The 17902-nt window shown below is 41.6% G+C and overlaps 1 protein-coding gene across 25 annotated transcripts in view; it reads left to right on the top strand.

Annotated features, from left to right (window-relative positions):
• Positions 1-17902, top strand: part of CENPC (centromere protein C) — a 295773-nt gene that overhangs the window by 163185 nt on the left and 114686 nt on the right. For 24 of the 25 annotated variants that reach the window (XM_075203541.1, XM_075203629.1, XM_075203558.1 and 21 more), the window contains one exon: positions 9969-10157. The exons of the other annotated variant lie outside the window; for it this stretch is intronic. In XM_075203541.1, coding sequence (XP_075059642.1) covers positions 9969-10157 — 189 coding nt within the window. The remainder of the gene's footprint in view (positions 1-9968; positions 10158-17902) is intronic. 25 annotated transcript variants of the gene reach the window in all.

The raw sequence follows: 17902 nt of genomic DNA on the forward strand, positions 1-17902 counted from the left end.
CATCCCCACTCCTTTGCCTATGTCGTAGGTGGCTGTGTAGGCCTGAATGGCCTTTTGCTGCTCCTCCATCCTCTGCAGCATATAGAGGGTGGAGTTCCAGCGCGTCACAACCTCTTGTTTGAGGTGATGGCAGGGCAGGTTCATGCTTTTTTGATGTGCCTCTAGTCTGCGGTAGGCACTGGCTGAATGCCGAAAGTGTCCAGCAATTTTGCGCGCCACTGCAAGCATCTCCTGCACACCCCTGTCACTCTTCAGGTAATGCTGCACCACCAAATTAATGGTGTGGGCAAAACATGGGACGTGCTGGAAATTGCCCATATGTAATGCCCGCACAATGTTACTGGCATTGTCTGACACCACAAATCCCCATGAGAGTCTAAGTGGGGTAAGCCACTAGGAGATAATTTCCCTCACTTTCTCTAATATGTTGTCAGCGTTGTGCCTCTTATTAAATCCTGTAATACACAATGTTGCCTGCCTTTGCACGAGCAGCCGTTTTGTAGATGCTGCTACTGATGCAGCTGTTGCTGCGGAACGGGATGTGGGCTGTCACAGTCATAAAGTCCTTCATTTGCCCAGAGCCACTTGTCCACATGTCCGTGGTTAAGTGGACAGTGGGTACAACCGCATTTTTTAGAGCACTGAGGACACTTGATCGTACTTCTCTGTACATTTTTGGTATCGCCTGCCTAGTGAAGTGGAATCTCGACGGGATTTGGTACCGGGGACACAATACCTCCATCAACCCTCTAAATCCCACTCCACTGATGGCGGACACCGGGCGCACGTCTAACACCAACATTGCAGTTACAGCCGCAGTTATACGCTTTGCAATAGGGTGACGACTATCGTATTTTGTGATCATGGCAAACGACTGTTGGATAGTCAATTGTTTTGTGAAAGACTTAGCGGTCTTACGACTTCCCCTCTGGGAAGATGACCGACTAACAGCAGCAGTGGCAGTAGTAGGCGTACCGCTGCAGGATGCCTCGGATGAATACCGTATTGAAGAGGACTCAGTCTGGCTGCTGACTTGGGCTGCAGGACTGAATCTGATGGAGATCGTGGAGGAAGTTGACGAGGAGGGTGTTGCTGGTTTGTATCCAACTGGACCACGGGATTTAGGTATCCCTGTACCGATGACGGTCCTAGCTCCAGTTCCTGAACTAACCACTGAACTATGAAGGTTATGCAGGTGACGTATAAGGGAGGATGTCCCGAGGTGGGCAAGATCCTTACCCCTGCTTATTTGAGCTTTACATAAGCTACATATGGCAATAGAATTGTTGTCCAGATTGGGATAGAAATAACTCCAGACCGAAGAGGTGCATTTTCTGGTCTTCTGACCCGGCATGGCAATGGGCTTTTTAATCCCATGGACATCAGCAGTTTCCCCCACTGCTGCCTCATTTACAATAACCACATCAGCATCATCATCATCCAGTTCCTCCACACCGCCAGCTACATCAATAGCCTCCTCCCGAGCCACCTCTTCCCGTACAGTGATGGGAAGGTCAGGCTTGACAACCACCAACACCCTTGGACTCGCCTTGGGGATTTGTGATAATGTCTCTTTAGAAGGCAGAGTTGTTTGCTGTGTTGTTGCTGACAGCATAACTCTCTTAAATTTTTTGTGGGGGGGGAGGAGGAGGGCTTAGTTCCTTGGGTGAAGCTGAACCACTTGTCATGAACACGGGCCAGGGCCTAAGCCGTTCCTTGCCACTGCGTGTCTTAAATGGCATATTGGCAACTTTACGTTTCTCCACAGATGATTTTAAGTTTCTCTTTTTGCTACTTTTACTTAACTTGGGTTTTTGAATTTTACATGCCCTTTACTAGGAGATTGGGCATCGGGCTTGGAAGACGACATTGATGGCATTTCATCGTCTATGTCATGACTAGTGGCAGCAGCTTCAGCATTAGGAGGAAGTGGGTCTTGATCTTTCCCTACTTTATCCTCTAAATTTTTGGTCTCCATTATATGTAGCACAAGATACTGCAGAATGTGTGAACTTGGTAATATTGCAGTACCAATGGACTTATACTGCAGGATTGGTTTTGCAAATTTTGTTATAATTAATTTTTTTTTTAATAATTTTTTTGAAAATGGGGAATAATGGGGAAATAACTATGCCCTTAGAAGGACAGAGCACAGGACACAGCACCACTGGACTGAACAGGACACAGCACAGGACACAGCTGCACCACTGAACTCAAAATTGACAGAGCACAGCACCACTGGACTGATACTGCAGAACACAGCACAGCACAGAACTAAACAGCACAGCACGAGATCTACCAGGACAGAAGACCACCTAACACACCCTCCCTCTACCCTGATCAATGCCCAAGTGAAGATGGCGGCGACTAGCTGGGAATTTATAGGATCCGAGTATCGCGAGATCCGACAGCGGGATTATGACTCCGAGCCTCGGTTTCAGGTTTTCATTTGGCGCCAATACCCGGATCTGTCTCGGATCCGGCTCGGATCGGAAACGTTCGGGTGGGCTCGGATTCACGAAATACGAGTGCGCTCATCTCTAATTATCAGAACAATTTTTATATATATATATATATATATATATATATATATATATATATATATATATATATATATATATATATATATATATATATATACACACATATATATTTATATATACATATATATAACTAGTAGCTTCCCTTTCTTCAGCTCACTACCTCCAGTAAGTTTCAAAGGTCATTTATGTTCCCATTGGAGCTCAAAGTCTATATTCCCTAGCATACACACACACAGATCTAGGGTCAATTTGATAGCCGCCAATTAACCTACCAGTATGTTTTTGGAATGTGGGAGTAAACAAGCGCCACAGAGATAAAGCCACCGTGCTATACTTGACATTAGCTTCACTTGTGCATTTTGTGACTATAGGAGATAGGCAGGGTTTGTTTCTATATAGCATGTTCAGTTTAGAATACATTCTGGCAGTGCTGGCTTTAGCTCTGGGATGACCTAGCCTGCATCCCTCCTTAGAAAATAGCACACCATGCTTCTTACCTGCTACTTACTGTCAACTGTCATTTTTTTTCTCCACTATGAAACGTAGTACCATGCTGTTTTTTTGTGTCGTAGTAATGTATACCTTTGTTAAATTAATTAATTTAACCTATCATTTTTTAATCAATATTTTTGTTGACATTTTTGAAATACAGTACAAAAAGAGAGAGAGAGAGAGAGAGGAAAAAAAAAAGAAGTACATGACATAGTTCCGAGATGTGCTGCATTGCACAATATTAGAATAGACTATAACAACAATCCAGATATCGCATTGTACATCAAGATACAAACATAACACCTGCATGACAATATGAAATAACAAGTATTATATTGTGTTCAGCTCCTTTAATCTCTTTAATGTAGGGGTAATAGTAAGACTAGTTAAAGACAATGAGATAGGTGATTACTTGTGATCAGCCAGTGATGTTGGAAATACGTATAGGGGGTGAAGGAGAAGCAGTCTCAAGATACAGCAAGAGAAGGTGAAAGACATCAAATATGGTCAAAGTTCACAGCCAGAGACCGCTCTGCATATCTTGACTTTGCCCATCTCGACCATACCTTAAAGTATTTTGCCATTGTGTTTCGGAACGGTAGAGTAAAGCGCTCATGCCCCACAGCTACATTAACTAGGACTACCCAGGAACCAAAGTCTAGCCCATCCTGTGCCATCCACACTCTAGCAATTGCTAACTTGGACAGAGCGAAAAGATTAAGGACATATCTGGTTCAACTCTTCCCTAATAGCAAGTCAACTCCCTAAACAAATATAAATAAGTCTTGGGGTACAGCAGTGGAATATCAATTCCCGTGTCTTGTATATACAACACCATCTGTCTCTAACCACAGGGCAGCCCCAGAGCAGATGCCAGAAAGTGTCGGACACTGTCGAGCGTATTGTTCCAGTTCTTGTCAGTCAAAGGTCCAAAGTCTAGTTCCCAACCCCGTCACAGTCGACCCAAATCGTCAGGTCTAAGTAGAGAGAGTATATTGGCATATAATAGTGAGATGGTTTTAGTGGAACCCACCTGTCTAAGGAGCACTCTAAGAGGGTCCGGACTAATGGTGATATGAGTGTTTCCCAACTGTGCTGTCGGGGCGTGACGAAGCTGCAGGTATGTATAGAAAAGGTTATTTGGTAAATGAAAATCATACTTGTAATTATGCAAATTATTTGAGGACCCCATTGGAATACACTTTTCCAAGGGAGGTAATTCGCCCGGCCCTCAAGGTTGGAAACTGTCGTAATTTTTAATGCTCCGGGAGTGTGCTATTAGCCCATAGTGGAGTGCTTGCATTCAATCCCGCAGGTTCCAATGTCCCCTTTACGATGTTCCAGATAATTAACGCCTGCTTAAGCAATGGTGGGATCATTCTCGTAACTCTAGTGCCCAGCATGCATGTATGTGTGGTCTGTCACACCCTGGACATCCTCTAAGGAAACTCGTCAGGTCAGCTGTTGGAGAGTCTCTAATCCTCCCCAGGAGATGGATCAGCTGCGTAGCAAAGTAGTAAGCCCTAAAGTCAGTGTGGGCCAGGCCTCGAGACACCTGAGGATGACATAAGGAGGTCATTCTGATATGTACTTGTTTCTTCCCTCAGAGCAGAGAGGACATGTATTTATTAATTTGAGAGAAGCGACATCCTAGGAGATAAACTGGGAATTGTGCAGTATGTACAAGAATTTTGGTTGTAGAACTATTTTAGTTAAATTGATGCTGCCTGACACTGACAGATACAACCTCATCCAGGTAGAGATCTTGGCTCGATGATAACTGATCACTGGATCCATGTTTAGCGATATATAGTCCGTAGGCGAATTTGTAATCCATATTCCCAGATATTTAAATTTTAACGTCACCTGCAAGGGGGGGAAACACCTAGCAACACTATTCAGGGCCCCCCACCAATGGGGAAAATGCTAGACTTGGACCAGTTTATCTTCAGGCCAAATAATCCACCAAATTTATCTACCAGGTGTAACCGTGTGTCTAGTTATGCCTGTCCAGCGAGAATGCAGACAAGGTATGACCGTTTACGGTAATTCTGGCAGCTGGGGCAGAATAAAATTCAACCAGATCAAAAACCTGTGATCAATGCTGAATTTATACATGACTGCCTACAAATATTCCCATTCCACGAAATCAGCTGCCTTGTCTGCGTCTAGAGATACAACCACTGCCCCATCTCCGTGACTACCAGGCATCTGTAAATTGGTGTAAAGGCGCCCGAGGTTGATGGCCGTAGACTTCGCCGGCATGAACCCTGTCTCGTCTGGGTAGATCAGCTGAGGAATAACCATATTTAGTTTCATGGCAAGTACTTTAGCTAAAATGTTTGTGTCCGTTGTTAACAGGGAAGTGGGCCGATAGGACTCTGGTAACAGTGGGCCCTTATTCGGCTTAGGGATGACCACTATTGCTGCCTCAGACATGGATGGCGGAATAGCGCCTGCCTCATAGAATTCATTTATTCATTTTAGTGCTCCATTAACTTCAAGATAAAAAAAGGTGCTATTTTTTTTGTACAGCTCCATGGGAAGTCCATCCACCCCCGCGGCCCGTTTACATTTAAGAGATGCTATTGCCGCCTGTACAGTAATGGGGGGCCTCGAAGGAATCCACAGCCTTCAATGAGAGCTTGTGGAGACACACTTGGGACAGGTAGTCATGCAACTGGGTTCTGGAGTTGTCTGCCCTGGAGGTGTACATGTCCTCATAGTAGGCCCGGAATACTATAGCAATTTTCTCAGTCTGGAAATGAGTGGTCCCCGACCAATTAGAAATGGCAGATACAGTATTGTTTTGCATTTCCATCCTGGCCAAGTATGCCATGGGGCTACCACTCTTATCACCCTATGCATATACATCATGTTTGGAGAATAGGAGCTAATGGCAGATTTATCTAACAAATAATCATCTCATTCCTTCTGTGCATGCAGCCAATTTGGCAGGTCAGCAGAGAGTCCTGTTGACAAATATGTTTGTTCCATGTCCCGACAGGCCTGATCTAGCCATGAATCCTCCGCGTTGGAGGATTTTTTTTGGCCCTCAACATGGTTGTCCAAGGTTCCACAAAGGAACGCTTTAAATGTATCCCGGTGAACTGACGGGCAAACAGGAAAGGGCTCCCACTTGTTGCCGAAACATCTCCCACCACCTATTAAGACCCTCGTCCATAATTGCATTAAAATCTCCCATGCAGACCACTGGGACATGCAAGGAGAGTGCAATGAATGTAGAGGCCTTCTTGAGTACCTCCTAATTGAAAGGTGGAGGGATGTACACGGCCAGGAGTATAACAGGTTATTATCTATCGGGGCTCATAGGAATACATGCTGACCATAGGCATTCAGCTTTACCTCCTCCAACACAAATCTTAAATTCTTTTTTTTTTTTATTGATACCCCCGCGAGTGTGAAGAGTGCACCAATTGATGCGCACAGTCCATGTTAAAGTCCTCTTCTCCAGTTGAGCTTCAATACAATTACAATGATGGATAAAATGTTGAAGTTCAGTGGGCACATTTGCACATGCAAATTCATCTTTTATTGTATCATGTAGTCCCATATGTAGGGGAGAATCTATTTGAGAGCAGAGTGTTTCATAAGCAAAATGATATGCTGTTCCTTTAACCTATCAGATTGGAAATGGCCATTGTACAGTTGGAAGTGCAAATGACACTGACTAATTTATCCCAGAAATCCAGGCTGGTTGGAAAGTAGCAGAATAGGGTGTAACAGGTAGGTGGTTGTAGTGATCGAGTCTCCAATTTTAAAATATGTGGTTTATTTATTTTTTTGCTTTGACATTTTATAGTAAACCACTGAAAACCGTTCTGTGCAAACTGGGCCTTTTGTGAAATGACTTGAAGCCTTTACTATAGTTGTAAATCAAGCTATGAAGCTATCTTTTAGGAATTTCATTAGATTGCCAAAAGTGCCAGCATGCCCCGACGCTCAGGGCCCGCAAATAAAATTTTAATAAGACACCTTTCATTGTAAAAAAATTTTTTATTTTAAATAAATTACAAACCCCAGTATTACTCGCCAACCACGAAGTTCTTAATCTGTAATAATTGCAGTGGTCTGTGGTTGTCAAAAAAAACAATTAAAATTCATCCCAGGGTGCGTTTTCCTTGCTATATTGCCTGCAGCCCCATCTAGCAGATCCTAGTGCTGGTTCTAGTAAACTCTGAATGGCTCAGAGCTTTTTGTCCCTTCCTCCCTGATTTTGCTAGCACCAGCCTAGTTAAGCAGTACAAGGTATAATCTGTATAGAGAGGGAGAGGCTTGGGCTACCCGGTCAGTGTTCTCCCCAGAAAATTTTGCCAGCTGGGTGGCATGAAGAAGTAGCCAGATAGGAGCAGTTGTAATACTTTGTAATAATATTGAAAAATTATGGAGGTTATTGCCCACACCTGCCAGGACTGGTCAGACTGGTTATTAGTGGTCTAACACACACTGCTGGCTGTAGTGCTCACATAGTGCCAGTTCTAATAGCGGAAACAATGTTTATTATATTGTAATAGGTCTCTGTTGGGCTTCAAGAGCCGGGTGGCAAGTAAAAACAGTCAGGTTGAGCACCTCGAAAATAGTTGTTGGGGACAACAATGCTGGTGATGGTTGTTTTTTTTTTTTTTTTTTTTTTAGTTACCGTATTTTTCGCTCCATAAGACGCACCTGACCATAAGACGCACCTAGTTTTTAGAGGAGGAAAACAGGTAAAAAAAAATATTCTGAACCAAATCTCAAAGCAAGATGTGGAAGCTGGTAATCGGACTTACCCTTTGGTAGAGCAGGGCTACAGCTAGGCTGCAATGGTCTTCCGTATACCCGGTTCGCTCCCGTCTGTGTAAGGCTTGTTGCCGTGGGGACGCTCAAGCGTCCTGCTGTCAGGCGGATGTCTCGATTCAGTGGTAAGTGGTCGTTCTGAATGAGGAGCAGTCGGTGCGAACATCATGTTGAGTCTGTTTGCTATACAGAATGTGGCTGGGATTAACGTCACCTGCTGGATGCACAGATATGACACTGGCCACCAGGGAGAAGCTGGTATTCAGTAAAACCACATGGTCCTTCTTCAGCTGGAACGCCGGATGGAAGGTGGGGAAAGGAGAAAGGATAGACCACCTGATACTTGGTATGGAGCATGAAGCTGTGCAGCAGACACAGAAACTCGGATTACTAAGGGAAAAGTTCAGTAGTAATATTAGGAAGTCCTCCGGGACTAATAAACAGGTGTTGCCAGCTGTACCGAGACCTGTTCAATCAGCCCTGGAGGAACAGCGAGAGTTCAGAAAACGCCAAATTTCTGGATGACCGTATATTAGATCAGAGTCATGAGCAGCTTGGGAGCCGTTCTTCATTCTGCATGTTTTATTCTGTGCCAGGAACATTGATTCAGTCATCCATTTATTTTCTGCTCCGTGGTGGTAATGGAAATTTGCATCCGCTCCCGTTGTGTTCAAGGAATTCCTCAAAGTTCTGCGCTCTGCGGCCGGGACACTTAAGCCGAGGTAACAACAGATCGGCTGTAACCCATTCAGTGCAAGATCATCTTCTATCGAGCGAAGTGTCCCATAGCTGCGACATCAGAACAAGGCTGTATGTGAAAGCCAGGGAAGAAAACCTAGAGCTTAGAGCTGCTTGAAATTGGCGGTAAAGCCGTAATTATCATGAAATTTTAACAAGGTCCCTTTTGCTGCTTAGCAGCAGGTAGAACACAAATCAACGCAGTCACACTCGGGCGGATTCTATGCCTCACACTAGAGTCGAGCGATGGGATCACCACTCTGGCCACACGTGTAGGTGGCCAAACGGAAGAGACAGTCGTTTTCCTGTTGGTTGGAGTGACCGGATCATGTAAACTTTTACTTCACAACCGCTCGTTCAGCGGCACCACGTCACTGCTGCCTGTATCTGCTGCACAGCTTCATGCTCCATACCACTGAATCGAGACATCCGGCCGGCAGCAGGACGCTTGAGCGTCCCCACGGCAACAAGCCTTACACAGACGGGAGCGAACCAGGTATTAAGGATCTGTACAAGGCTTTTTTGTTCGTATTCGCTCCATAAGACGCACACAATTTTTCCCCCACTTTTTTGGGGGGAAAAAGTGCGTCTTATAGAGCGAAAAATACGGTAATAACTTTTTTGTACTGGGCCAGGTGACTATAAACGGTAATAGTTTTAGAGCGCTCGTTTTTCCGGCGGCCGGAGGAACAATAGAATACCCCCCTAAATGTCTTGTAAGTTGTATTCGAAAAAGGCAAAATATTGACTAGGACCAAATGTTGACATAAACATTGGAACACACACACACACATATAATAATATTTTTTTTTTATTTTAACACCTGATGAAATGTAATACTTTCGGTATGATGATCTTTCTCTTGTAACCTGCCTCTCTTTGCATTAAGTACATCAATATTATTTAATATAGTCAGGTGAAGTTAGTGAATCGTGTAATTTCTAAATTATGGTAAATTCAAATGAAGTCGCAAAAAGACTGTTTGAATTATTCCAGTGAACTTAGTGAACAAGAATTTTTCGTCCACCATCCACACATAATTGTTCATGGCTGTGGATTGGATTGAGGGTCACAATACCTGAACCCAAGCTGTCTGTGATCCTGTTTTTCTTTGATATATGTTAACATTTTATTTTATTTTTTGCTTTGGTTCCTGGCCACTAGATCACAATGCACTGTGTTAATAGTAAAAATAGCTTTCACATTGATACATAATTATGCTTCAAAATAAGTAATTTTTCAGCATACTTCCAAAAGAGATACTGTCTCTGTTTTAACATATATGCAGAAAAATTGTGAAATTTATTCTGGTCACAAAAATGTGGTGTTAATCTACTATGTAATAAAAGTAAATTTATTATGTTAACCATCATTTCATAAAAATTTGATCTCATGCAGGTAGGGCAGAGAAAATCATTGTAACTGATGACGTGGAAATGCCAACTCTAGAGACAAACATCTCTGCTGACAATAATCATAATGCGGTTGATGAAAATGGAAGAGCGCTTCGGAGGACTAAAAGATTATCAGTGCCGCCAGGACCATATTGGATTGCTTCTCAAGCTGATTGTACTTTTCCAACAGAGCGTGAGTTTCCGCAAGGTCCACTCAAAAACAAGAAGCGTATGTTGTGATTGTGCTAAGGATCTACAGCATTGTCATAAAACTGCTCTGTAACATTTTTTTTATTTTTTTTTAAAGTTCTACCCCATAAATGCAGTTTTTTCTTTTTTTTTTACCAACTTTAAGTACACTTTGCAAAATGGAGATGTTTAAGGGGACATGCACAGAGGTGGTTATGGTCTTTACAATGTATATTCTGTTTATGTAGTAGCAGATAGAAGAGAAAGAGAAAAAGCTGCTTGGACAGAAATATTTAATAGATGAAAAAATGGGCAGATGGCCTGCCTATAATGGGTTTCCTTACATAACACATGACAGAACCTTAATGCCATTTTCCCATTTAGATTCAATCACTCATCAAGTAAAAAACTTTGTGTCCATGAGTTATCTACTTCACAGAGATAATTGATAGTCTTCTATGCCTACCACCCTCACCATCTGCTGCTACCAGTAATGGAAACTTATTAGTGTGCATGTACTGTACTTTAGACTTCTCTGCACTGCCAAGCTAGAACTTCTAGGGGGGGTATGTGTACAAACCGTTTTGGTTCAACCAATGCCTTTTTGTAGGAGGAAACAGGAGGAACAGAGAGGGTTCATTGATATTCCTGTAAATAAACTTGTTTAAATTAATGCAGGATACATCTCTTTTTCCTGCTTCTTCTACAGAAATGGGAAGCATATCAGGCAGGTTAGATTTTACCATGAAAATAGCCTTTTTCCAGTTTGAATATGACCTTTCCCTTAAACAGGTTAATTGATTTTTGTTGTGCTTTTTCTTTTAGTGTTTATACGGGGCATAAAAGAATGAACAGCTAATTATCTGTGTCTGCTTTTTACATATCCTTTCATGGTTACTCCACTTTTTTACTTTTGTTTTTATTTATTTAAATTAAGCGTTTTCATTTCTTTATAATTTATACAAATCCGTACAAGCATCACAAATATAACTAAAAAACAAATTAAAGAACCAGGCAAAAAAGCGTGACAAATCCAATAAAATTTTAGAAGAATTATACATGGCAAGCAGATTTTCCTGACATAACATCTCCCATCAGAATATAGTATATAGTTGTTACAGGAATCAAAATTATAACAAAATTAGAAATGCACATTAATACACATTATTAATAGCATAGTATAGCACGATATAACATGACATAGAGTAACATGTCCTCGCGGGTCAACCAAGCAAACCAGGACTCTCTGAACATAAAGTGTAAGGGGAATCGGTCCATCTGCTACAGATACTATAAAATTGTGTTAATCACTTTCTGCTAATATATACAAATCTTTCATGCCTCAATGTTTTATACACCAAACGAATCCAGTCCAGAATCTTGGCCTCTAGGAGCTAACCACAATCTGGCTCTACTAACATTAGCCAACATGAACACATTTGTTATAAATTTTAGTGTCCCCTTATTTGTCATATCTTTTAGTTTTAGGCTGAAGATACATGTACCTTGGAAAATATATGCTATTGTTACTCCAGTGTTGTTAATACCTTTAACAACCTTAATCGAAAAATGTTTAACATGAGGGCCCAACCGTTTGAGATGCTAGCAAGTCCCACAGATATCTCCACACTAGCAGTTAGTGTTTTGACCTCTTTAAAATTTCTCCAATCTAAACTTGGTAAGGCATGCCCTATGAACAATATACACTTGTATTTGCTGGAATATTAAGGAGGTATTGGAGTACCCCAGCTACTTAAAGTGATCTCAATCCAATGTTTGAGATGACACAGGTTCAACTCCCACTTGTCCTTTAGCTACAGTAAATCACCAGTTCCACCATCACAGCTCAAAACCGCTGTACCCCAGTACACTCATCTAATAGGTGCCAGAAAGAGGCAGAGTTCATTTTACATTTAAGATAATTGGAATTGTTGTGATGGGTCCATTTTAGTGGAATCTATTAGACAGATGTTCCAGACATTCACTTCCCACTAGAAATTTAGTAGACTTATGTCAATTTATTGCTAGTCTGGAGTAGTAACCAAATTTATTTTCAAAAACAGAAAGAGTGGCATGTCATCCGCATAGCGGGAAATCTTGTCCTCTCTATTCAAAGTATTAAAGTAATTTCATCATTTTTCAATAAGCATTGTCTATGCGATTTCTGTGGTTCCAAAGCACAAGCAATTTTATTTAGCCAAAAGCAAAAGTTTAGCAGTTCAATAAACAAGTACAATACAGCCGATACCAAATACATACATACATACATACATACGCTGCGCTCTCTGCTGGATCCAGCTAGACAGTCCTTCAGTGCAGAAGACTGTGGTCAGTGATGACTGTCTAGCTGGACCCAGGGAGATAGAGATATATATATATATATATATATATACACACACACACACACACACACACACACACACACACACTCAGTGATACAGAGAAAACAATACAGATTATGTGGTTTAAACTGGTCCATTTACACTACACAGACAATATCATTCTAATCATTTTTTCCCTATCATCGATAACTAAGGAACGCAATGTGCGATCCTTTCTTCGAATGAACCAGACAACTGCGAATAAATAGGGGATTAGAATGATACCAAACATATCTATCTATATCTATCTATCTATATCTATATATATATATATGTGTGTGTTTATATATATATATATATATATATATATATATATATATATTACATACATACACACACACATACACACACCCTATGTGGCTATATCCCCATAGAGGGATATAGATTTAGACCATTTTCAACGATTTTCTCACTAATATATTAAACATCGAGTTGATATAAAATCGCCAGCAAAGTGTTTCCTTCAAAATTGCTATTCTCAAAATCACTTCAAATTGTGCTCCCGATGTATGAAGCTGCTATTTTGCAAAGTCACCCGAGTTTGATTTGAAAATCGCCAGAATCAACACACTGCTTTCTATAGGCAAGATTAGCAAACATCATTGTTACACTGCTGGTCAATGTTACTTTAACAGGAGGCACAATGGAAGTTTAAATAAAGCTCGTTTTAGAGGCGCAATTTTTAAAAAAAAAATATATTACAGGGGCCAAATTTGTGTTATGAATAAATTGTAAACATTTCCATAATGAATGTATATTTTTTTTATTTAGTTTATTATATTGACTTACTATCTAATTAATTACCAGTGGGACAGTCATTGTTTTCCTATGTTGTGGCAACACTTAATATTTCCAGATAGGGTCACCTTTTAAAGTACAAATTTGTGGCACTATATACATGCTGCTTTTTCTAGGAATGATTAGCAAACACATCATCTATTGGTCTATGCAGACTAATGAAGAGTATAACAAGGGACCCAAATGGCAATTACTCTGAAGGTGGTTGAAAATGGTGTTGGAAGGAAAAGTCTTGTTGGGTGTTTTGGTGCAACATCTAATAACATAGTAACATAGTTGATGAGGTTGAAAAAAAGACACCAGTCCATCAAGTTCAACCTATTTTGGATCTCCTGCGATCCTGCACTTATATTTGAAATTGATCCAGAGTAAGCAACCGCCAATCTGTTTCAATTGTGACAATCCCCCCAGACACAATATTGCAGTCCTATTTTTACCCTATATCCACTACTATCCTACGTTTTAATTAACGGTCGTATCCCTGGATACACCTTTCCGCTAAAAATTTGTCTAACCCTTTCTTAAACATATCTATTCAATCTGCCATCACAACCTTCCCTGGCTATGAATTCCATATCTTGACTGCCCTTACTGTAAAGAACCCCTTCCTTTGCTGGTTGTGAAATTTCCTTTTCTCTAACCTTAGGGGATGACCACGTGTCCTGTGTAGTCCTTGGGGTAAAAAGTTTCCATGAAAGTTCTCTGTACTGACCCTTAATGTATTTGTACATAGTAATAATATCTCACCTTAGACACCTCTTTTCTAAAGTAAACATGCCTAAACTGGCTAACCGTTCCTCATAACTTAATGAATCCATACCCTTTATCAATTTTGTCACACTTCTCTGAACCCTATCTAGTTCCGTATTATCTTTTTTATAGAGTGATGCCCAGAACTGTACTGCATATTCAAGATGAGGTCTTACCAACGATTTATACAGTAGCATAATTACACTGTCTTCCCTTGCATCTATGCCCCTTTTTATGCATGCCAATACTTTGTATGTCCTTGCAGCTGCTGCTTGACATTGAGCACTATTGCTAAGTCTACTGTCTACGAGCACTCCCAAATCCTTTTCCATTATAGATTCTCCTAAATTAATTCCATTCAATTTATAGATTGCGTTCTTGTTTTTGATCCCTGAATGCATAACCTTACATTTATCTGTGTTAAACCTCATATTCCATTTGACCGCCCAATCCTCCAGTTTATTTAATTCCCTCTGTAGAGAAGCTACATCTTGCTCTGATTTTATTAACTTACAGAGTTGTCATCTGCAAACATAGAAACTTTACTCTCTAAACCATCACCAAGGTCATTAATGTCACGGCTGTGAGTACCGCCGCGGCTCGCTTCTGTCTTCTTCTGGCGTCCCGGCCTTCACCTTGACGACCGGGACATCATTTCCCCTTCCTGCCCAGCCGTCACCAGGGCAACGGCCGGACGCCTCTACGGTAGCGCTGCGTCCCGGCGGTGGTGGTAGCCGGGCACATGCGCGCAACAGGTAGCCTGTGGGCTGATTTAATGAGGGGGGCTGAATTTACAGGCATTAGCCTGCAACTGTGTATTTTAGGGACAAGCCCTGATTGGCCCTGCTCTGTACTAGTAATTAGCCTGCAGGAGTGTATCCAACTCCTGATTGGTCTGTGTCTGTATTTAAGGCAATGAGGTCTGCTGCCTCATTGCCGGTTATAGCTTCTGTTGCCAGTCTGCTGACCTGCTCTGTGCCTTGTTCCTGTCCGTTGAGTATTCTGCTGATTACCAGTGTATGACCCTCTGCCTGGATTTGGACCCTGCCTGTGTTTCTCGTGACCTTGACCTCTGGTTTGTTTACCGACCTTCCTATTTGCTCATGACCCTTGACCTCGGCTTGTTTGTTGGAATTGCGACCTGCTGCCGGCCCTTGATCTCTGCTTGGACTTCACTCCGCTTGCCTGGGTTCTCCCCAGCCGGTGCACACTTCACGACCCACTGTCAGTCTGCGGCCCAGTCTGTCCCCACCATCAGGGGCTCCAGTGAACATCTGACTGGCAGAGTAGACTCCGGGTTGTGTTGTGCTGGCTGGAGGGGTTCCTAACAATTAATAAATATATTAAAAAGGAGTGGCCCCAGCACGGAACCTTGAGGTATTCCACTTAAGAATTTTGACCAATTAGAAAATGTTCCATTTATCACAACTCTCTGTTCCCTATTCTCTAACCAGTTTTCGATCCAAGTACAAATGTTGATTCCTAGGGGCATATTCAATTCCGATCCGTTACCGCGGAAAAATGCGCACTACTGCTGGTAATACGGTATCGCAATAACGCAGATTGGGCTGCGAACGAAAATCCACGTTATTGCGGTACCGCGGATTAGGTTCGCGGCCGTTCCGGCGCGATCCCACGAATCGGGGTCGGAATTGAATATGCCCCTTAGACCCAGTTCCCTAATGTTGTAAACCAACCTCTTGTGTGGCACTGTATCAAAGGCTTTTGCAAAATCTAAGTAGAACATATCTACTGTGCTGCCCTGGTCTAAGTTTTCACTAACTTCCTCGTAGAAACTAATTAGATTAGTTTGACATGACCTATCCCTCACAAATCCATGTTGATTCCCACTAATAATTTTATGGCGTACCAAGTAATCCTGAATACTATCCCTTAAAATACCTTCCAGTAGTTTCCCCACTATTGATGTCAGGCTTACAGGTCTATTATTCCCTGGTTGTGATCTCGTCCCCTTTTTAAACAACGACACCACATCTGCTATTCGCCAATCCCTTGGTACTGAGACTGATGAGATTGAATCTCTGAAAACTAAGAATAGCGGTCTAGCTATTTCCGAGTTTAACTCCATAAGGACCCTTGGGTGTATGCCATCTGGACCTGGAGCTTTATTTATCTTAATATTCTTCAGTCGCCTTTGGACTTCTTCCTCTAACAACCAAGTATTAATTAATGGCATGGTTTCATTTCCATTTTTATGTATTACTTCTACCATTTGTTCCTCTCTGGTAAATACTGAAGAAATGAAAGTGTTTAATACCTCTGCTTTTTCTTTAGTATCATTTATCAATTCACCCATCTCACTTCTTAGGGGTCCTATATTGTCTTTTTTTTATCCTTTTGCCATTTATATGGGGTTTGTCTTTTTGTAATGTGCCTTTTATTTTCTAATTTAGCCAATCTAATTTCCTTTTTGCATGTTTTATTACATTCCTTGTACCTACGGAAGGACTCCTCTGACCCTTCAGACTTAAACATTTTAAATGCACGCTTCTTCCTTTGCATTTCTTCCCTTACCTTTTTATTTAGCCACATTGGTTTAGACTTAATTCCTTTACATTTATTTTCCATAGGAATGAACTTATACGTGTCTGTTTCCAACAACATTTTAAAGACAGCCCACTTTTCGTCCGTATTTTTTCCTTCAATGACTTTGTCCCAGTCTATGCTCTTTATAGATTCCTTTAGCATATTAAAATTTGCCTTTCTAAAGTTTAAAGTCCTAGTTGATCCCTTTTACCATTGCTTCTGGAAACTAATTTCATATCATATTATGATCACTGTTTCCCAAGTGCTCCCTTACTTGAATATTTGATATTACGTCTACATTGTTTGTTATTACTAGGTCCAGTATAGTCCGGTATTTGGGGCATGTAATGGTCTTTTAGCATGCTCAGATACCTATTTCCCCTAGCTGTACCGCAGGTCTCAGTACTCCAATCAATGTCCGGATAATTAAAATCCCCCATAATTAAAATTTGACCTAGTTGTGTAGCCTTTTCAATTTGCTGTAGAAGTTGGGCTTCCTCTATCGTACTAATATCTGGCGGTTTATAGCATATCCTTATCGGCAACTCCTCTGAACTGTTTCCTCCGCTGGATATTTCCACCCACAATGCCTCTATATTATCACCAATATTCTCGTATATAACTTCCTGAATACTTGGTTTTAATTCTGGCTTAATATAAAGACATACTCATCCTCCCCTTTTATTTACCCTATCCCTCCTGAAGAGAGAATAGCCTTCCAAGTTGACTGCCCAGTCATGTGTATCATCCCACCAGGTCTCCGTAATACCTATAATATCATACTGCTCATTCATTGCTACTAGCTCTAACGCCCCCATTTTACCTGTCAGGCTCCTTGCATTTGCAAGCATACACTTAAGTCTCTATTGCCTCCCTTAGGTATTTCTTTTTGCTTTAAAAGGACCTCTCCTTATCGGCTATGCTTCCCTTTCCCCTCCTTCTCCACCCCCTTGACTCTTGTTAAATTCCTCCTTACTACTCTCAATGTCTATCCCATAAATACTTGCTTGCCCCTCTCCCCCCGGAGCCTAGTTTAAAATCTCCAACCCTCTAACCATCCTCTCCCCTAGCACTGCAGCCCTCTCCTCATTCAGGTGCAATCCATCATGACAATAACGATGACAACTTACCGAGAAATCAGCCCAGTGCTCTTAAGAATCCCAAACCCTCCTTCCTACACCAATCTTTTAGCCACGCATTAACCTCCCTAATCTCCCGCTGCCTCCCTGGACTAGTGCGTGGCACAGGTAGTATTTCTGAAAATACTACCTTG

Source organism: Mixophyes fleayi, chromosome 1 (genome assembly GCF_038048845.1).
Source record: "Mixophyes fleayi isolate aMixFle1 chromosome 1, aMixFle1.hap1, whole genome shotgun sequence".
Lineage (NCBI taxonomy): Eukaryota > Metazoa > Chordata > Amphibia > Anura > Limnodynastidae > Mixophyes > Mixophyes fleayi.